At 39.2% G+C, this 22,067-nt stretch overlaps 1 protein-coding gene across 19 annotated transcripts in view; it reads right to left on the minus strand.

The window, feature by feature from the left end:
• Nucleotides 1-4,958: 4,958 nt before the first annotated feature.
• HAPLN1 (hyaluronan and proteoglycan link protein 1) overlaps nt 4,959-22,067 on the minus strand; it is a 67,932-nt gene continuing 50,823 nt past the window's right edge. For 13 of the 19 annotated variants that reach the window (XM_021283730.2, XM_065046484.1, XM_065046482.1 and 10 more), the window contains 2 exons: nt 14,887-15,189; nt 4,959-8,993 (listed from right to left, as the gene is read on the minus strand). In XM_021283730.2, coding sequence (XP_021139405.1) covers nt 8,704-8,993; nt 14,887-15,189 — 593 coding nt within the window. In that variant the 3' untranslated portion in view covers nt 4,959-8,703. The remainder of the gene's footprint in view (nt 8,994-14,886; nt 15,190-22,067) is intronic. The other 6 variants (XM_065046477.1, XM_065046478.1, XM_065046476.1 and 3 more) reach the window with 1 other exon arrangement.

Here is a 22,067-nt window from a genome sequence, read left to right on the forward strand (position 1 = left end):
ATTACATTCCTTTTGCCAGAGAAAATTAAGACTTACATGCTATCTTTAGAAATTTTTAACTGTAGATACATTTTTTCTGGGTATATTCAGCTTTGAAGGTCACTTTTTAAAAATCAGAAAGACAGGCTTTTCTGGTGAAATCCTTGATGCTTTCTTTTTATGATAATTATCTTGGAGATAATTTCATGTTTGGAAAAGCTGTGGGAATTGAAAACCTTTTCATAGCACTGTGTTCAAGCTGAGGCCATTTTTGTGCATTAGGATGTCATCTCTTGGTGTAACACACTACTATAGAGCAAAGAAGCAGAGAAATAAAAAGAAGGGTTAAAAATATCCTGAATGTCAGTTTTGTGCTGAGTACTGTATTTTTCAGAACTAAATATCCCAAGAAAGTCCCCTGAGATGAGCTGATGCAGTAAAGCTCAGCTATACTTGATTGCAGTCAGTAACAGCATAAAATCTTATTTTAGCTGGCTTTCCACACAAGCAACACTCAGTGCATGCTAATAATGCTGTGCTGCATTGATAACTAAACAAATAAATTTATTGTTAGTTTTCTATAATCAACGGGCAGAAATCAGATTACCTGGATTTTTTGGACCTGATTAGGTTATAATGAGTTGATGAAAACTATTATTCCAGTTTAGTGCTGTCAGGCCAGGATGCACTCTGATAAGCCTGAAAACTACTCTCAAACCTTATTTTTTGCATTGTCATTTTGACAGGCTGTGCACAAAGAGTCTAAAACATATTTTTAAAACTGCTTACATCTGAGAACGCATTTGGGAGCTGTTTGTTCTGCTTAAGGGACGTTAGGCAAAGCAGGCTGCATCCTTCGCTCATGTCTATGCCCTCTGAGGTACACCTGGTGTCCGAGATTGATCCCAACACTTCCACCATGTTTCAAACCTGACATACCCCCACAAGATAGCTTGCAAAGTTGAGAGTGGGCTTTGGTTTCACCAGTTTGATAATCAGCACTGATTGCTGCCAGACAATCCTTCTATTCCATCCCTTGTAGTGGGTATGAAAGACCGAAAGCAGAAAGGAGGATCCAGCACGTGTCTTCAGCCAGGCACACTGCTCAAACACAACAGCGTATATTGAGTTTGAATCATGGAATCATAGGATCACAGAATCATTTTGGTTGGACAAGACCCTCAAGATCATGGAGTCCAACCATCCACCTAACATTGTCACTAAACCATGTTCCTAAGAAACTCATCTACACATCTTTTAAACCCCTCCAGGGATGGTGACTCCACCACTGCCCTGGCAGCCTGTTCCAATGCCCAACAACACTTTTCTGTGAAGAAATTCTTCCTAATGACAGAAAATACATTTTTTAATGACAGGAAATACCGAGTTTGTTATTTTTATGAAATTTAGAAAATAAAATATTAACTTCTGCATGCAAAGCACTTGTGGGTGTAAAGAAACATGTAAAGCCAAAACCATCCATAAGCCTTGCTGGACATGATGGCAGCCTTAATGACCGCACCAGGAACTGGAGGAGATCTACGTCATGGGTATAAACATGCTGTATCCAATACTCCTGGTGGCTGAGACCTAATCCTGTTGTGAAATACTTTTAGGCCACTATCCCTTTGGCTAAATGCTTGTAAACAGTACTCCAAGTTCTCTGTCTGTGCTATGTCTGCATTGGAAAATAGTTCCATGCAACAGGAGAGGTTCAATAGTTTTGAGGCAGTTAGTGCTGAGATATCTACATCTGTGCAGTGTGAGTTATAGGGCTATTTTCATCAGGATAGATTTTAGTTCAGGCCCTGAAACAAAAATCTGCATTATAGACATGATTTGAAGATGTCTGAAGGATCAACATTTGGTTCAGACCTTTATGTTCCCCTTATGGCTGGGGTGCGTTTGATATCCACCTCAGTTTGAGCTTTCAGTTTAGTTTCCTCCAAAGGAAAGCTCAGTCATGAACATCAAAATTACCCTCTAAAATGAGCCAGAGGGCAAGAAGTGCAGATGATCAGAAGATTCTCCTCAAAACCACATACATGCCTTCAGTTAACTGCACTGATTTTTTTCTTTTTAATGTACATGCAGGCATATGTAGCTGTGACCTTAATCCATGTGCATTCAAACAGTCATCTAAATAAAGAAATCATTGCTATTTTAATTGTATTCACAAATTTAGAAACACTTAGCGAGCAGATGTTTAGGTTCAAGGAAGGGGCTGAGCAGGGTCAAGCAAGCAGTTTATTTCTTCCACTAGAGACTAATAATAACATAAATATGAAAGCCAACATGATAGAAATCACCTGAGTGTGTGGACACCCTGGTGTGCAAGTGAGTGTCCCTGTCTCTGATGTTCATGCACTGAAGGCAGCAATGTCACTCTCTGAGACCAGGAACCAAAATTACTTATTATTATTCCTCTTTTTTTTCATACTTTGGTATAATTATTAAGATATTACTCTCATCCACTATTCTTATTTTGCTGGCTTCCTCCTGTCATCCTTTTCCTCTGTTTTTGTCTGTGTGTGTGGTTTTTGGGAGGTGGTTTTCTTGTTAATTTTATTTTAATTGCTGGTGAAGAGGAAAAAAAAAGCCTCCAAATCAGGAGCACTAACAAAGAACTAAAACCTACAAAAAAACATCCTTGAAAGTCAAGAAAAAGAATAGTCACGGATGGCTCACGTTTGATAACACAGAACATAAATTCATTTTATGCTGGGATTTTGAAGTTTGCCATTGCAAGATGCAGCCACTGATTCAAAAGCCAGTTCTGCTGAAATGAAGGCTTCTTAATTAGTCTATCTTGTGTTTGAGCTGGAGCCATAACATTTTGAAATCTGATTTTTTTTTTCTCCATAAAAGAAAAAAATAAACTTAATTTTCTTTTAGCTATTAAAGAAATTGGGATGAAATTAAGTAGTAAACAATTAGCGTCATGCATATAAGTACAATGAAGAGCAGTGTAGGAAGGAAGGAGATGAAATGCCTTATAATACATCTTTTTAGTAAAGGACAAAACCCAGACTGTACTTATTCAACTAGTATCAAGGCATATGTTTTTGGCTTTGTTTGCTGGCCTTTAAAAAAAATAGAATACATTAAACATCTAGACAAACTGGAAAATATGCTAGTGCATAATTAATTAGCTGAGCCCCATAATAAGGCTGTTGTTATCATTCAAACAGTTGCTTGCCTCTGGCACAGTATTGAAGAAATGGACTTTACATTTTACCCCATCTTGGCTTTACAGATTGATATATTCTCAGACAAAAATGGAAAAATATCAGACTCAAAGGACTTCTAATGAGAATTTCCTACTTTGAAGCTTGATGAAGAAAAAGGGGAAATCCCTTCCAATTTATTTTTTTATTTTTTTTTTTTAATTAGGCATGTAAACTTCCATCTTAATAACTATTGGGCAAAATATAACAAAGACAAATTCAGTGTGAAAGACCAAGAGTTGAAGTATTGCTCTATGTTGTCTTTTTCTTCTCCGAGAATCATTCAGGTCACCCCTGTTTTAAAGGGACGATCCTTATTCACGTCATGGGAAGAGGAGTAGTAATTTATCACTAGTAATTATTAATTATTTTTCAGTAGTAATTATTATTCATCAGTTCAACTTGCCTTTCTCTTTAAATTAAGACTATTTGTTAGTATTGTATTTTTGAATTAAAACCCAGATAAATCTTGTATCCTTTTATACAGTAAATTACCTGGTATTGGAATTTTACTGTTCTGCAGCGTATTTATTCAGCTTTTGTAACTGCTTCTCAAAAAGGGAGAAAATGGGTAACAAATGCATGAGATTCAGCTTCTTAAGACCTTCAAGAAGAACAATGAGCTGCTGTTTTTGAACAGAAAGGTATCCTTTGTGAGTAAATGAATGTCTAAATAAAAATGGAACACTGTGCTTCATTCACTAAGTATTTAGGTGAAAATCTTTACATTTCTGATTTTGTGGTAGTTCCATCAAATCTTAAATCCAGTCACTCCCAAATATGAAGGCAGTGTTTCTATTTTGAATACTTAGAGATCATTCAATGGAAGCTGTTACTATTAATGAAAACCTTAGTTATTGAGGGAACATTTCTAGTAAAGGCAGCTTTAATTTTATGCTTAATGTTGTAAAGTGATAAAGCTACTGGTTTTAAAATTGTTTTAACTAAATTGTTAGAAAATAAAGTATGCTTGTCTCAGTCATGTATTGATGGTAACACAGATTTCCCTTCTTCTGAGTGACAAGTTTTCCTAAGCTGTTTTTCATCTATTTTAAAACATGGCTGATATACTGAAAGCTTCTGGAAGATTTGTATTTCTCAGCAAAGTGGTGCAGTATAGGTAACTCCCAGGGTTAAGTTTCCAGTACAGATCAATAAAGCAAGGCAGAAGTAGTGTGATTGCAGAAATAGTGTGATTACAGAAGCTGAAAACCTGGCCCAGTGCTTTGAATAACTAATTCAGGGCTTGGCACTAGAAATCTTTCTTGTTGCGCATTACAAACAGTGATTTTTGTTTGGGTTTAATTTCTAAGGCCATAGGATTATATACATGACTTCATAAATTTTCCCATAAACAAATTACTGTTTTATATCCAATTTCTAGTGATATATTTGCGGAGTGTAACACCAGCCATACATATATAGAAAAAAGCCTTCCTTATTTATGCTTTATTTTATTTTAGAAGATGATGGAGAACACAAAGAAGAAATTGGTACTTGCATTTCTACTTTCAAAATGCTTCAAAGAAGCAAAAAACAAAGACTTGGGAATACAGTGTTCATTATTTTCATTGTAAATCATATTCACAGAGTAGTTTTTGGTTTTGTTTTTTTTTTTCCCCCTAGTCTTCTAATCGCTTTGTTTACTATGGAAAAGTGAGATCTTTTCCTTTCCTTTTTGCTTTTTTTGTTTTCTGGTACAGAAGTAGAAGAACAGAAAAATGGACAGTCAATAAGGAGAAATCATCAGACTGAAAAGAACAACATGATTTAATTGTTGTCAATTCATGGGCATTAAAATTCAGATAAATTGTGAAATACAAGATAATGACAGAGAACATAAATTGATTCTAATGATAGAATATTCTCTCATGAACAGAAAATAGCACAGACTTTTATCCAGTTCTTAAGCTGCTTTTTAAAGTTTTTATTCAAGCACCTAGCTAGCTTAGTCAAAAATAAGAAAACGTCCTGACATTCGACATTATAAAAGTAAATGGAGTCAGTAGCTGTAAAAATAAATATAATTCGTGTCTTTTTGTCTGTTTGTGCCCATTTGTCAGGTGATCATAAACTTTTGATGTTTTTTACACCAGCTTACATTAGAACTAATTATTCCATACAAACGCATTTTCATCGAACTATCCAATTAGCTTTATCTGTTATAATAATACATAATGTTGCATGTCAATACAAAGATCTAAATCTAGCCTGATCCCAAGTTAGAGTATTGGGCTTTTCATAAGTAACACGACGAACGCAGCTCCATTACACGAACATATGATTCCTAGCAAGCAATATCTTCAACGCGAACTTGCAGGCGTAACTGAACAATTAATTTGGCCATCTGCGATCTCACGCCAGCCCAGCATCTCTCTGGAGACCTAACTCTTTGTTGCCCTTTGGGTCTCCTTGTGCTGCCAAACCGGGAGCTCTGGGGCTTTCCCCGGAGCTGAGGGATCACTTGGGTGGCGCAGAGCCTGCTCAGCCACCGGCCTGGACTATGGGTGATGCAAAAAGCAGGGGTGGGTTTTCTTTTGGGGGGGATGCTACGCCCGGGCTGTCACAGCGGCAACCCGGAGATAAGAAAGCAGAAGGCATAAGCTAGCACAAGCCTGAGATTGCTGTGATATAGGACCTGACCAGCCATCTCCAGAGCGTTGCAAAGTTTGGTGAAAGGCTGAATTTTTGCCTTTCCCGCAGTGCCTTTGGTCTAGCAGTGAGGGCACTTTAGCCATCCCCACGAGTGGGTTGGGTGTGTACATTTTTTATGCAGGCAAAATATAATCCCCAGTCCTGCAAAAAAGATGTGTCTGTCTGGGTGAAACCCTCTGAAGGGTTTTCCCTGGAGAGGTAAAAAAAAAAATAACAATAATTAAAAAAAAAAATAAAAAATCATGAGGGTTTCTTTACCTCTGTGCAATAGGAAAATCACGCATCTTCCTCCAGATCTAGCAGATCTTTGGGGAGGATACAGCCAGCTGTGTAAAGGGCTTCCCTCTTTACAGCAACTCCGGATCTAGCTGGGGTAACAACTGGCATGTTCCCTGTAGCTTTTCCCATCCCACATCCTCCCTGTCCAAGCTTCAGAAAAGACTATGAAATGGTCAGTCCCTCTTTCCATGTTTCTGAAGGTTGGATTGGGGAATAACATGTATTCCTCTTGGTCATGGTCCAGTCTTGCGTACCCCATTCCTTATCCTGTACGGGTGTTTTCCATTCCTCTTTCCATTTCCATTTTTACTACAAAGGGTTCAGAAAATATTCTGAATGGCCTGAGAAAATGTGCGAAATGGATACTGATTTAAAAAATGGCTCCTTTTGAAACATGGGCTTAGGGGCTTGACCTGTAATAAGTCTCTATTTATAGCTAAGTGATAGAGTTTCAAGAAAATCCAATTCTTAGTGGACTAAAAAAAAAATGGGAGGAGTTTTGGCACTGAGATTACTTCATCCATAGAGTATGAGCAAATATCCACAGTGGATACAAATACCCTCAGAAGGATGGAAATTTGTCTCTGACCTTGATGGGAACAAATTCCAATAAAATACCTTTTACACTATGATATTGTTCCACTACAATCCTAACATATATTGTTCTTGGTTTGTTCACAGAGTTTTAAAACAGGACCACAACCACTCCAAGAAAGAGATTTATTTACTCATATCCATGGGAAAATAACTACACCAAACGGTTTCTGAAAGCATAGCAGTTGTGTCCTACTTGGATAAATACCACCGTATCTTATTTAGATATGGAAACCATGGTAAGCTATAAAACTTTGTGCAATACAAATATTGGTCCTCTGAAATCGTCATAGTCAGCAAGCATAGAGTAGGAAAAAAGAGTTCTCCATTTCTAAGTGGTAGAACCAATACTGGATAGAGAATGTCAAAACTGCCTAAGAGATTACTCAAGACCAAGATATTTTTAATCAGTGGCCTCTCTGTTTTTTTGGATATCCAGCTTGAGACACCATAAGTGGAGCACATTTCAGAAAGTCTTGAGCACCCATTCTCTGAAAAGCTGATTGCATTAAGGTATCTGAAGATGAGCACCAAGAATTGCTGCATCCAAAACAAGTTCGCATCAGAAATCCTAATTCCCTCAAATGGGTATTTAGGGAGGACCTAGTGCTTTAGGCAGCTCTGAAAATCCTAGGCACCATGCACAGTGCATTTATCTCTGACACTGGCAGATATAGGTAAACATCTTCCACCTAGACCACTGCAGATTTGATGAAAATAAGTATTTCGATATTTTTTTCCTGTGAACTCTAAGGAGGATTAACTAAATAATTCAGGGCTAGTGATACTACTTTTTTCACTGATAGTTCAAAAAACAGATGTAATTTTTAGATACAAATGACATGTAAGGAAATAAGTGTTCGTTTTTCTCTTCTACACTTTAATAGCTGGTTTCAGATCTTATTTAATAATCTTGTCCTAAGCCTTAATAATTTTTTTTTTCTATTTTTTATTTCTTGTGATGTGTAAATAGGTAAGAAATATTAAATATTGTAATGTTCTTTAATTAAGACAATAACGTTTCAAATGCTAATGTAAAATCAAGCTGCTAAAGTTTACAATTTCTCTGTCCAGCAGTTCATTTATACAACTGCCCTGAGTAGATGCTATATGCTGCTTAGCAAACGGCCTTTAAGTGTTTAAAAAATAACTCAGTAAAGCTACTCAAAGGTAATACAACACTTCTCAGGCATCTTTAATTGGAGTTAAGAAGAAAATAGGATTTTCTCATTAGTTAATTATTCACTCTCTCATCAATGCTTTATACATAACAAAAACACAATTGAAATGTTCAGGAGAACTAATTGTGCTTGTTCCTATGCACGGAACCATGAGATTATTTTTGTAGAAAGGCAAGATTTTAAATTGTAAAACTAGTTTTATCTTGTGGACTGTTTCAGCTGCTTTTATTAAACTCTGTGTTGTTCCCTTGTGAAGACAGTCAAAACAGTAATTTTCTAAACTACGTTTTTGTGAGGTTTTTATTGCAAAAACCTCACTGATCCCCTTTAACAAAAAATTATTTTATTTCAAAATTTGTAGTACAATCAATTTGCAGTGTTTCTCAAACTGATACAAATATGTAAAATCTGTGCTTTTAAAAGCTTCTGCTTTGAGTAGCCTTACATTCCATAATTGTGCCCTAGCAATTGTCAAGCTCTATTGCATGCCCCATCCATGAAAAGTATATTTTGTTGGGATGATGTAGCTTAAAGAATTTGGCTCTACAACTTCCTTACCTAGAGCTTCCATTAAATTATATTAATTTAAAATATCTATGGAATGATACTTTTACAAACATACTAAAGGAAACAAAAAAAAAATAATGGGTTGGGTTTATGAAAATGACTCTTTACAGTAAGTAAAAAAGGTTTATCACAGTTTTGGTAACTTGCATGAGTTCATATTGAAAAGAAATCTTTCACATGTTCTTAATGAATTTAAAACTTTTGTGCTCTAGGTATTTTTTTCAGATGTATGCTCTGAAACAGTAGACACCATACAGCTTGTGCTTTTTATCGGGGAAGCCTACAAAGCGAACCGCTGCTTCGTTAGGGCTGCAGCGTTTCCGTGGCCTGGAGATGGGGTAGCGGACGCTGCCGTCAGCCAGCCAGCCGGCATCGCATCGGTCGTACCCCAGGAGCTTCCAGGCAGCAAATATCTGCCCAACTTTGGCGATCTGAGCTCCATCCTTCAAGCACGCCTGAACGGCTTCGTCGTAGGTCAGCTTGGTCGGGTGAATTAGGTAGTAGAAGCGACCTAGTGAGAGAAAGAAGGAAAAAGGGGTGTTAGAGACATGACTGAAATGACGTGATGTTATAAAGGTGGTTTGAGGAGAAATGGAAATGTTCCTTGGCAGCATTGTGCAGTCGGTGCAATTGTGCAATTGGTACCTAGCACTGTTAAAAATATTTTTAATTATTAATTATTTGTATACTGAGTTGATAAATATGAGTTGTTTTTGTTTTTGTTTTTTTTTAAAAAAGAGGCAAGTAGAGGAAACAAACTATTTGAACAAAAAAGAAGTAGTACTATGTTTATTTCTGTGAATTTAGCACAGCACAGCATCCCCACCCTCACTCGCTTCAGTGCAATGCATATTCTGGAGACATCCCAGGCCAGGCTGGACGGGGCTCTGAGCAACCTGAGCTGGTGAAGATGTCCCTGCTCATGGCAGGGGTGGCACTGGATGTGCTTTGAAGGTCCTTCCAACCCAAACTATTCTGATTCTGTGATGTTCATCCACAGAGGTAGAAAAACAGCAGGAAAAAGGTCAGGGAAGAGGGATGATGGAAGACACCTTGGGACTTGGAGGAGGGCACCTGATCTGCGTCTGACTTCATGGTGCCACATGCGTTTACCAACAAGGTGCCAGTGACAACTCAGTCAGAAGTCTGAGGAACACCACAGATTTCAGACAAAGTAGATCTCATGCAGCTGTAGGTTACTGTCAGAGAACGGAAATTAGTTAAACATCCAAAGCAGTGCACTTCTAAGTTCTGGTCCCAATAGTTGCTTAAAACCCTTATGAGTTTTCTTCTCAGAAGCACGGCATAGCAAGATCTGGCCTTTGACAGCATTTGGGTGTGAGTGGCTGGAGGTGACACACGCAGTTTTACTCTCTGACAAGGCAGTGACCTTGTTTCTGATTTAGTACAAGCAAATCTTTTTTAATGTTTCTTTTTCTCTAAGAAAGCCGAGATATTGCACAGCTTCTCCAAAGCAGATTGTGAGCCTGTGGTAGATCAAAACCATGCTTGTCGTAAGTCTTCATTAGCAGTGTCAAAACCACGCGCAGCAGTTCTGTGGCTCTGTTTCTCTTTAGGCTTCAAAGGGTATATCCTCTCCGTACGGCGGCATTGAACTGATAGTGCTGCTAAGAAAAATGTGCCTCCGTCTAAAGGTAATGAAAACAGATTCCAGCAAGCAAAGCTCAAAAAGGGTCTCCCCTGCTAATCCATAAGCAGCAATAATACTAACATTAATTTCATTTATCAAAGCAATATAAATTCATTGTAAGCCTTTCGTTCATTATATTTAGGATTCTTTATCACTCACTTGACAACTAACCAAATATGAGGTAGAAATGGATTGTGTAGTGTTTATTTGAAGGAATAATAATTTCCAAATAAATCCACTATTTTTCAGTCTGACTGTCCCGTAAGAGGTAAATTAACTGGAAAACAAATAAATTTATTCATGTGAGTATCTTTTAATTTTAGAGCACATGCTTTATTTCTAATTAAGAATGCACTCCAGAATAATGCCCTTTTTCTTCCTCATAAAAACACGCAAACACACAGACAGAAATCTGCTCAGTTTCAGATTACTTTCTTGGTGAACAAAGTGTGGTGAGCAAGAGGGAGAGTTGCGTCAGCGCCAGATCCCTGCAAAAACACATCGCTTTTCTTCTAAGTGAAGAAACGTCAGGTCAGATGACAATAAAAAGATAATCGGGCTAACTTTATGTAAAGGTTGGAAATTGTACACCATGACAAGAACATTAAACAAGGCACTTACATTGCAGCTGTGGTGGTGAAGAAACTTTTAGACAATTTCATTGCTATCAGAGACAATCTTGACACTATTTCCGCAGAAAAGTGTTGAGAGTAGATAATCTACCCCTTTTTAAAATGCTTGCTTAACTCCATCTCAGCAAGTTGAGAGCATTTACAAGGTGTTGCTAAAGAGAATGTTTATTAAGTGTAAACCTGTTCCTACTATGCTTCCCTAAAAGCAAACAGGATTTCAGACTTAGGGGAACAGAGATTTGGATGTATAGTACACAAACTTCACCTAGCTTATTAGTTGCTCTTCAAAACACATGTCAATGGAATGTAATTTCCTAGAGATCTGCAGTAAGGTCAGGCTTTTGACATATGACATCAGCAATAAAAACTCCTATACTCTGACCCTTCCTTAAATAGGAGAACTTCAATAGTGAAACCCACAGGGGTGCAATGTGTATCCAGAATGCCTGATTAAATAAAATTCATTAAACTCAGTACAGATTTGCTGTCTTTCCCCTGCTAATAGGTTAGAAGGGTTCCTAAGTGTTCAATCTCAGCATTTATTAATTGATGTGGAAGGAGAGGGAGGCATTAACTGTCTCTCATTAATATCTGGTAGTCGGGTCACTCCTACAGAGGATAAGCACGCTTGATTTGACTTCTTGCATCTGAATCATGGGGCAGAGGGCTCATGCAAACCTAATCAAACCCCATCTGTAATAGCTATTTGAAGATTTTGAGCTTAACAGAACAGCTTAAAGAGAAAAACTTGAGCACTTGACCTAAATATCCTACACTCTTGTGACTACGGGAATCTGAGGGATGCACCACCCTTGGAGAATTTTTCAAGCTCAGCTCTAAATTGCGAGATTTATTATACGTTTTTTGTATCGTGGTTGGGTGTAGCAGGCAGTGGGTCATCATCTTCGGAGGCAGAGGAAGCCAGTACCACCCTGTTCACTATTTTCTGTATCAAGTGTTAATGCAACACCTTTGAAACAGGGTTCTTGTTGGAGTGCTCAGAGTGCTTCCACCTGCAGCCATCATCTGGGCTCAACCTTCACCTTTTCTAAGGAGAACGTGGACTAAAGCGTAGTCTACTGTGGAGGAAAAGCAGAGGAGAAATCCACTGAGAGGACATGGAGCTGAGCACACAGACATCAGGAAATTCCAAAATGGAATTTCCAAGTTTATGTTAGGTACTTCCCACTTGTGCCTATTCGTTTTCAATAGCCTTTTTCAACATGAGAAATGTGAAAGCAGCTTGCCATCCAATAGTTAGCTCTAAGGAGTAAAAAAAATCACATTATTTCACAATATTTTGATGGATTTAATGGATAGCATTATGCTAATATTAGCCTTTCCATTGTTTTATGAAACACATCACTATATATTCTTATAAACTGGTAAATTGCTGGTACTACTGTTTACAAGGTGTATGAAATGTTTTTGGCTTTTCCTGCACAGAGATAAAACATGAACAGTTCTTCTATGAACCAATAGAATGATTTGAGTACAAAGCAGCTACACAGGCAGAACAAAATGTTCAGTTACTGCACTCATACTAGTCTAAGAAAAGACATTGCAGAGAGTAATTTCATAAAGTACTAAGATTATTTTATATTTCATTGCAGAAAAAAACTTTCTTAAATAATTTCCTTGTGCAGGTAGCAAGAATGCAGGTAGAATTCTTCACTAATGGTATAAACCCCTTTTTTTATAACCAGTATTTTTTGGTGTATGCAGCTCATTACAGATGGGATCCAATATTTCCAGAGTGAAAACACTGAACCTGGATTTTAACTGACTGCACTGATGGCTACGTTTTCCTTTTTCACCTTAATGACTGAATGTCATTTTGCTGGTTTTTGCCTTTCTTCCTCAGGTAAAAATCAAACTTTGCATGTATTTTAAACGGAGACTTTTTAGCTTTGGCTGTTGAACTATTTAAAAGGGAACATTTTTTTAAATGGTCCTTGAGATCTTATTTGGGGTATTTCTTTCCCTAAAAAGAACCCAGTTAGCAGAAATCTAAACCTCACTTATTCACAGCAGCTCCCACAACTGACAGTCTTTGAGATTTTTTCTCTTCTTTTTAAGCTTGCCTTCTCCTCCCCTGATCCTGGCACCCTTGGCATTTCTCCAGCTCCCTTATATAAAGCTGAAGGCTTCTCTGTTTCATATCCTCAGGAGATTCCAGCTGTCACTGACACCACTGGAAGTGCATGATGTCCTAACCACTTCTCATTTTCCTTGGCTGCTCCTGAGCTGAGAGAATCAATATTGGGTAGATGCAGAAATAGCTCTTTGCCTGTAGCCACTATCTTTGGCAACTACAACTTGGTGGCAAAACGGGTTATTATAAACTTTGTTTTTCGCTTTGCAGTGAGAAAGCTAACGTATGTTGCTAAGCAGACATAAACTATCCGAAGCGTTGAGCTGAAAATAGGAAGCTGGCATTTTGGGAGAGTGACTGGGTTTATTGTGGATATTAAGGTAATCTTGGGACATGGATAGTACAGAACATACCAGGGACGTGTGAGGACAACGTAAGCTGGTAAGTTGCTGGTTAAGGAAATGGATTTTCTGCTGACACTTTGGGAGGCTTGCGTGGCACTGAGCTGCAGGGAGCTAGAAAAAATGGTGTTCTGCTCCATACATCATCCTACTGCTCTGTAGTATTCTGTTTTGCAGGTTGGTTTAACAGACTCACCAAGGATGAGATTAATTTCAGTGTCTTTGATTTCTCTACTACCTGTATAGCTTATCCTTACCTTACCTCATGCCTCTTCCTCCCTCCCCCTGTCTCTTGCTGTATCAGTGCACAGACAATATTTATCTGTCAGTACTTTTTTTTTTCAGAAATTATTTTTCTCTTTACTTAAAAGCTGCTGGTGTGGAGAAGGCTGGCCATTTACTCTGCAAGCACTTTAAATAGTGAAGCTACTGCATTTTAATTATTTTTCATTTTTTTAATTTTATTCCTTGGTACAATTTCTATAGTATTGGGTTAAATCTGCACATAGGAGATGAGATCATAAAGGTTTTTGCCTTGGATAGATGCATCAAGAAAAAACTCAGCCAGCATTTCCTGCAATGATGCAGCATGATAAAAATCACCTGAACTTTAATTTCAGACTACGCACAGCCTAATTTTTGATACTGTTGTTATGAGTATTTGGGGTTTTTTTGAGATGGTGGAGCAGGCTTAGCACCAGAGCATATCTTCTGAGACCAAGGCTTATGTTTGTCTTTGGTGTGCTTTGGGACAAAAACGCTTCATTGCAGATAAGCAATCTGTGCATAAACAAAAAAGAGCATGCTCCTTGGTCTGCGTGGGCTGCAAGCCAAACATGTGCAAAGTTCTGTAGGAATTATCCACAAGTATGGTATTGTAGAGGATTGTAGAATCCTTTTGCACATGTTCACTTGCAGCTTTCCTCTCATTCACAGCCATGCTTTCTAAATCCATTTCAGACACTGAAATGATAGCAAGCTGAGATCAAGTCGTTTCATATCTAAAGTAATGTCTAATAGCAAAAAGCTTGCAGTCGCCAAAATAAGGTTTAGAGCTTTGCTCAGAGCAAAAGTGAACAGGGGCTTGGCAATGTACTAAGATTAGGAATCTAAATTATTAGGCATAAAAGCTAGAAATAGCTTTGCTGATAAGGAAGTATTAGTCATATAAGACGTGGTATGTGAGCTAGAGCTGCTTGACCCAACAGCATAAATGAAGCAGAGAACAGATTTCAGTTCTGGCGATATATTTAAGTTGTAAAATATCATAGTTCTAATTTAATTTAATAGGAAACCCAATTAATGAATCACAGGTTTCTTTATCACGTTAACTCAAATAAACAGGGCATATATCAGCATTAAAAGAGTACATATAAATTTTAATGGGGTGAAAGCCGAGATGTTAGAAACTACTGCCAACACAAGTTCTGAATTGCAAAAATGATCTACGTGAACATGTGGCAAAGACAAATTTACTCTGTGCATGTGACCTTGTAAACTCAACAATAACATTGCCCAAGCTTAACATAAGCTTCGACAAATCATATACCACTTGCTGGCCTCGGAGTTTCTTTCCTAAGCACATAGACAGTCGTCTACAAGGCAAGGGTGAAGAAGACTCTTACCGTTGAAGTTTGACGTAAAACAGAAAACATCATATCGGCTCTTATCTTTATCCCAGAATCCGTAATTTCTGACGCCGGGCACTGTGTTCTTCCCTCCGCAGGGCTCCCTGGGCTTGGTGATGGGGTACTGCACCGAGCCGTCGCTGAGCCAGCCCGCGTTGCACCAGTCCAGCCCGGACCTCCAGGCATCGTAGAGCTGGTCAAAGGACGCGATAACAGAGTCTTGGTCCAGACACGCACGCTGAGCCTCGTGGAAGTTCAAGTTGTAACGACCCAGACGGGGAGAGTAAGGGAACACAACACCTGGAGTGGTAGAAAGAGGGTGAGTTACTAGACACTGAAAGAGACGACAGTTCTGTGCTCCCCAGTTTAAGAAGGACAAAGAATTACTGGAAAGAGTCCAGCAGAGAGATATGGAGATGATTAGGGGCCTGAAGCACCTTTCTTATGAGGTGAGACTGACAGCGCTGGGTCTGTTCAGCCTGGAGAAGAAAAACTGAGAGGAGATCTCATCAATGTTTATAAATATCTCAAGGGTGGGTGTCAAGAGGATGGACCAGACTCCTTTCAGTGGTGCCCAACGACAAGATGAGGGACAATGGGCACAGACTGAAGCACAGGAGGTTCCATCTGAATATGAGGAGAAACTTCTTTATTTTGAGGTGCCAGAGCCTGGAACAGGCTGCCCAGAGAGGTTGTGGAGTCTTCTTCTCTGGAGACATTCAAACCCCCTGCACACATCCCTGTGTGATCTGCTCTGGTGAACCTGCTTTAGCAGGTGGGTTGGACTGGATGATCTCAAGAGGTCCCTTCCAACACCAACTATTCTGTGATTCTGTGAAAGGAAAGCAGCATTTACAGTCAGGAGAAGGAGAAATAAAGGTTAACTCCACGATGTGTGTCAGACTGTTAAGTTGTTTAATTTCTGGGGAAAAAGGCACTGTCAGCACATCAGCCATTAGGTTTGAGGATCAGACTGTCGCCTCACCTAGACGGCTCCTCTCCCCGTAACCTCATCCCTTTCCCAACGGGAACCCTGCCAGCTCTGCATGTTGCTCCCACCTGTGGCTTTGGTTTCCCCACCACAATCTCAAGCCTCGTGCACTCTGAGAGTGCTTGAAGATGAGCAGAGCTGGCCGAAACTTTGCAGCTACACAGGTTTTCATCAGAAAATTCCAGTTTTCAGCTGTAAGAACAGTTTCTCATTTAAAACAAAAAAAAATTAAACCTCAGCCTAGCCTAGTTTCCCCTTTAATTTTTTTTTCTTTTTTATTTTTTTCTTTTTCTTTTTTTTTTTTTTTTTTTTTTTGTGGAATGGGATTTGGGATTTTCGGGCAGCCATTTAGAAAGCAAAAATCGTAGCACGGAGGCATATGAACTACTTCTTTTTTGCACACAGACATTAAAATGAAAAGTTTTGATTGACATTAAAGAGTGCTATGTTCTTTGCAGGGACCTGTGCCAAGAGGTTTGATGCAGCTGGGGTTTTGTTTATTTGTTTTTATTTTATTTTGCATTATCCTAGGAACAGGAAGGTATTAAATGCCCAGCTCAATAACATTTCAAGGCTAGACTGGTAGAAGGCATAATTTTAGTGTCCCGAGGCCTTAAAGTAGGAAATCTATAGAGAAATATAATCAGCGAAGTTGTGTGTGGTTTTAGGGAGACTTTTCAGCTACTTTCCAGCTGTTTTTTGGCAGTTTGTCACCACTCAGGGATGGAAAGCTCCTCATAGAGGGCATCAGGAACACGGTTCCTTGATCAGAAGACAGGTTTCCCCAACTGCAGATGGTGAGCCATGTGGGACACAGCATGCACCAACGCAAGACAGCCCTCGTAGGAAACTATATGAGACACCACCTTCCCTCACTACCCCTATGGCTGCCAAAAGCACTGCCGGCTTAACCAAAGGACACCTGGTGGAGAGAGCACTTCCTTCCACCCCTGAAGACCACCTGGCCACCCCAAAGCCAAGTCTCATGCCCATCGGGGCTGAGTCATGGCAGACAGGTATGGCAGGGAGGCCTTCTCATAACAAAGGCATCCAAGTGGAGATGGGAAATGTGGGGACACCTCCAGAATTTTTCAGCAGCAACATTTAATCAAAGTCATTGCCCTTATCTGTCAGATTTTTCCACAGTGAATTTTCCACTTGTTCTGTGAAAAAGATCTGCAGTTAAAGATTACTTCTTGAAGCATGAAAATGCTTCAGAAAATGCTGAAGAACCACCTCCCTATGCGGCTCTGATAAAAGAGACTTGAAAGAAAAGTTTGGATCAAACCACCCTAATCTTTGGCAGGGTCTAGAAATCTAACCCAGATCTAAATTTTACACTTGGCTTTAGCTCAGTCTCTTATTAAGCAGAAATAAAATGGCAGCAGAGAAGATCCAGCTCAGAATGTTTATTCTCAAACATCTCTGTAGAACTAAATGCTGCAGGATGCAGATGGACTGAAGACAAGATAACGCAAGAGATGAGCCAAAAACTTCACACTGGTATGAACATTCATCCTCCTTTTTACTTTCTCCCTGCTGATGAATTCTTGCACCTATAATAAGTTCCTTGCCTCCAGGACAATGTAGCATGGGATAGACAAATTACATTATGGCCATGCAAGACTGTCACCACGCAATGAAGCCACTCTTTTTTACCAAGCATTCAAACCCACTTCAGTGTCTAATCCACCGGTATCTTAATATCTCCTTTCTTTCCCTTCTCTCCCTCACCCATCCATGGTCCAAGAAGTGTTATTTTGGTTTAAAAAAAACTTTGTTCTTACTAAACCTAAGTGACTTGGTCCAAGAAAATAAAGCATGCAAATGTAAACTTGGCAGGATAATAATAAACAATATTTTCCTCTCCTTCGGCAATTAACTAGAGAGTCTGTTGAGGTTCTTTCCTTTTGTAAATCCTTTGTCAAAGGGCAATTCAGTGATTAGCTGTTCTGAACTATAAAGCACGAATGTAATGTAACACAACATGTGCCATGAAATCCACAAACAAGAATCTGTGGATTTTTCATGTTTTTCTGGATCTCTGTTCTTCCTTTGTCCATCTCCCCTATTTTTTGAAAAAAAATAGCTTTTCGCTCCTCAGTGCTAATGGATAGAAATATCACTGGTTGCAATAAAAATGCAGCAAATATCAGGAGTCTGAGCTTCATTACTTTATTAGAAATCCAATACTTATTATTTTTCCAGAACAACACTTCCTCAGACAACTGACTCTTTGTCCAGTACATGTGCCTGATTTGCATATACATGTAAAAAACCCCCCTCAAATCATCTGAGGTGGGTATTTTGTAGTCAAGATCTATAGTTATATACATTCAAAAACTGATAAACGATTAATTGCAAACTATTAAAACAGATTTGATTCCTTAAGGTTTCCAAAATCACATTTTAAAAGGGGTTAAATACGTATGTAAATTTGTTACAAATCTATTTGGGTTTGACAGTTCAGGACATAATGTTTTAATAACATAAATATGCACAAAACGGTAATATTAGCTTTGGGCTATATTCAGGTAGACTGCATGGGAGCTGTTTTTTGTTTGAGTTCATCTGCAGTGCAGGCCTGCAACTGATTAGCATTAATTTCATCCCGCAGATGGGGGTGGCCATGGATGATTTTGTAGAGCAAAATTGACTGGGTATGTGTTTTGTGTAGCTTTGCATTATCTTGCATCTTTGTTAATTCTTTTTTCTTCTTCATTTCACTATCAAACATAGTTAGATCCTATTATTCATCTTCCTTTTGTTACAGTTTAGCAGTGCCAAACTTTAGTTAATTGCAAAGCATCTTATTCAGTCTTGGATCTTATAACCTGTCAAAAGATAATCCATCCCATCTGTTCCTGAATGGACAAAAGTTGTCCTGAGGCCCGTTACTGTTCCCAAACTACAGACTGAATCTAAACTCCTGACTCCAGCCCTGTGTTTTACCGCTAGACAAAACACCCGGTTCCAAATGTTAACAAATTCAGCCTAAAAAAAAAAAAAAACGGAGGAAGATAAAAACTTCCAGCCTCAGATGGTTGAAATCTGGTTAGTTTGTGGGAAGACTTTGCTGAGGAGCCTTAACGTGACCTTAGTGATTTGGATCCCTACCCTAAGGAAGCAGCTGAGCCCCTTGTGAAGCCTGAATGGGGGATATTAATTTACAGTATAGAGTTCACAGTGTGGCTCCTCTCCCAAACATGCAGTTCTCTGGAATAGGTCCTACCCACAGGGAAGGACCCGACTTCCTCCAACAAAGAGAGGAAGGACCTGAGACACTTCGAGTCAGTGGAGAATAAACCTATTAGTGAAAGAGGATGGACAGGTGAGGTTGGCTGTATGCACCTGTCACAACGCAGTCGCACTCCGGTAAATGACTGTTGCAATGGAAATTAGGATTAATACCAAACCGGCGTGTAAGAACTGCATGTATAACATATCCTCCCCATATGCACAGCTGCATTTCTGTGAATGCCTTACATCTAGTTCCACAAATACACAACTTTCCTGCAGTAATTACAGTTTCTAGGGAATGCAAAAGAGATTATATTTGTGTGTCCTCCATAAGATATTTGTATTTCAGAGTCTTATATACAGATAAACCTTAAAATTCAGAGCAAGAGCTTTGTAATTATTCAGTCGCTACAAGACGTCAGTGCAAGGAAGTGTAACAGTTACCCAAGACAACAAGTTGAGGAAATAATCTTAAAAAGCTCAACCCCTGTAACAATTTACGAGTGTCTATTAAGCCAGTGTAATACACAATTAGCAGTTTTAAGAGTATTTACACGTAGAACAAAATAACACAATTTTTTGTTGACCCATATGGAAAAAAGGAAAAAAAAAAAAAAGTCTTTTTATAGCCAGAGTAAAGGAATGGGTTTCCTTGAGTTCTAGCCCAAACAGAAAAGTTTTCTTGCAGCCAGTGTAAACTCACAGTAACAGTAGGGTTTGCTATATATTGTGGGACGGGGTACAGTTTAATGCTGGCAGGTTCATCCACTTGATGGCAAAATTTTCCATGCTGGCTTTCTAAAATTCTGTCAAATGTCCCTTATTTTCCTTGAGACTCTATCTCCATTTCTCTGCCTGTCAGATACCTGATGGACCCCATGGATGGGCCACTGGCTGTCAGCAGGTATCGATCTCCCAAAAAATTAAACTGAAGCTTGAGATGGTGCCCCTCCAGGCCACAGCATCCCAAAACCAACCTGTCAGAGGTCTTGCTTATTTCACAGAATCACAGCATGTCAGGGATTGGAAAGTACCTCAAAAGCTCATCCTGTCCAATGCTCCCGTCGGAGCAGGAACACCCAGATGAGGTTACACAGGAAGGTGTCCAGACGGGTCTTGAATGTCTCCAGAGAAGGAGACTCCACAACCTCCCTGGGCAGCCTGGGCCAGGCTCTGCCACCCTCACCGAGAAGAAGTTTCTTCTCAAATTTAAGTGGAACCTTTTGTGTTCCAGTTTGAACCCATTACCCCTTGTCCTATCATTGGCTGTCACCAAGAAGAGCCTGGCTCCATCCTCCTGACACTCACCCTTTATATATCTGTAAACATTAATGAGGTCAGCCCTCAGTCTCCTCTTCTCCAGCTCCAGAGCCCCAGCTCCCTCAGCCTTTCCTCACACGGGAGATGCTCCACTCCCTTCAGCATCTTTGTTGCCCTGCGCTGGACTCTCTCCAGCAGTTCCCTGTCCTGCTGGAACTGAGGGCCCAGAACTGGACACAATATTCCAGGTGTGGTCTCCCCAGGGCAGAGTAGAGGGGCAGGAGAACCTCTCTGACCTACTGACCACCCCCCTTCTAATCCACCCCAGGTACCATTGGCCTTCCTGGCCACAAATACAGGCATATGACCTAGACTCCCCTGGCCTGGGGGCAGATTATTCCTTTATTTTCCTCCAGCCTTTGTCAAAATTTGGGACTTCTGTCTTTACTTTTACTCTTTAGGCTAACTACTCCTAATTATTTTACCATTTTTTCCTTCTGCTGCTCTATTTTGAACTTTTTACTTCACCTGCATCTTTCAAATACTGTTTCTCACAGCACTCGCAAACACAGATGTGTCTGCAGTGACCTGTCACCCTGTCACAAAAGGAATTATATTGGTCTGTCATGACTCACCCTTGACAAACTCCTGTTGTCTTTTACAAGACATTTTTCTTCTAGCAACCCCACAAATAGTGTGCCCTATAAAATCAGTTTTATAGTAGAGAGTAAAACAGATTGTCATGCAAAGGATATTTAAAATAGCTTTTTGTGTATGCATGTAATAGCAACACACAGAAGAAACAAACATGACATCCAGCATTAGGCTAATTCTGATTTCTCCTGCTGTTGAGAGCGTGGAGCTGGTTTCATACTGATTTCAGCTATGAATTCCCCATTGCTTACATCCAGCTTAAGAGCAAATGACTAGATTAGGAAATGATTGCTCTGACAATCCGGAAGAATTTGTTTAAATTAAGCTTATGGATTTGTTTGATCTATTCAGAACTATAAAGTCTGTTTTTGAAAGAGATGCCTGTTCTTTTTCTAACTCCGTCTTGGACATAAAGGCTAACATACCTCTAAGCAAGATCACAAAACCTGATTACTATTTTTTTTTGTTTATGTGGAGCCACCCAAAGAGTTAGCTTCTATCTAGAAGCAGCTTTCTACAGAGATTATAAATAGTTTTATCTACATCTGTGCATTTCTGGTACAGTTGAATGTACAAAGTAATTATTTTATAGCCTGTATTGCAAAACTAATGTGTTCAGTTGTCACTCCTCCTTGAAGAGAGAAATTATTAAAAGAAATTCTAATTGAGTAAAATCCTGCCTTGGACAGTTCAGTGTTTTTCCACTTTCTTTGTCACCTGGCCCATGAATCTCACAAAGGAATAGAACACAAAATCTGTGCCTGAGCAGTGCAATTGAGAGCCAATGCTGGAGCCTTTAGATGCCTGGGAAGCTGAAGCACACAAACCTGATGCACTGAGATTCACTGTAGTGCATAGTATTCATAAGAAAGGAAAACAGTAAAGCACTAACATAAAGAAAACTTAGTGTAAAACAGTAGAACACCACCATAAAGAATATTTAATGTAAGCTGCTGAGAATTCTTTCTTTGCTTATGACTCAGGTGACAATATCTACCAGGCATAGGAGACCTTTTAATCTGTTAAGTTTTTG

Source organism: Columba livia, chromosome Z, assembly GCF_036013475.1.
Source record: "Columba livia isolate bColLiv1 breed racing homer chromosome Z, bColLiv1.pat.W.v2, whole genome shotgun sequence".
In the NCBI taxonomy this organism is placed as follows: Eukaryota; Metazoa; Chordata; class Aves; order Columbiformes; family Columbidae; genus Columba; species Columba livia.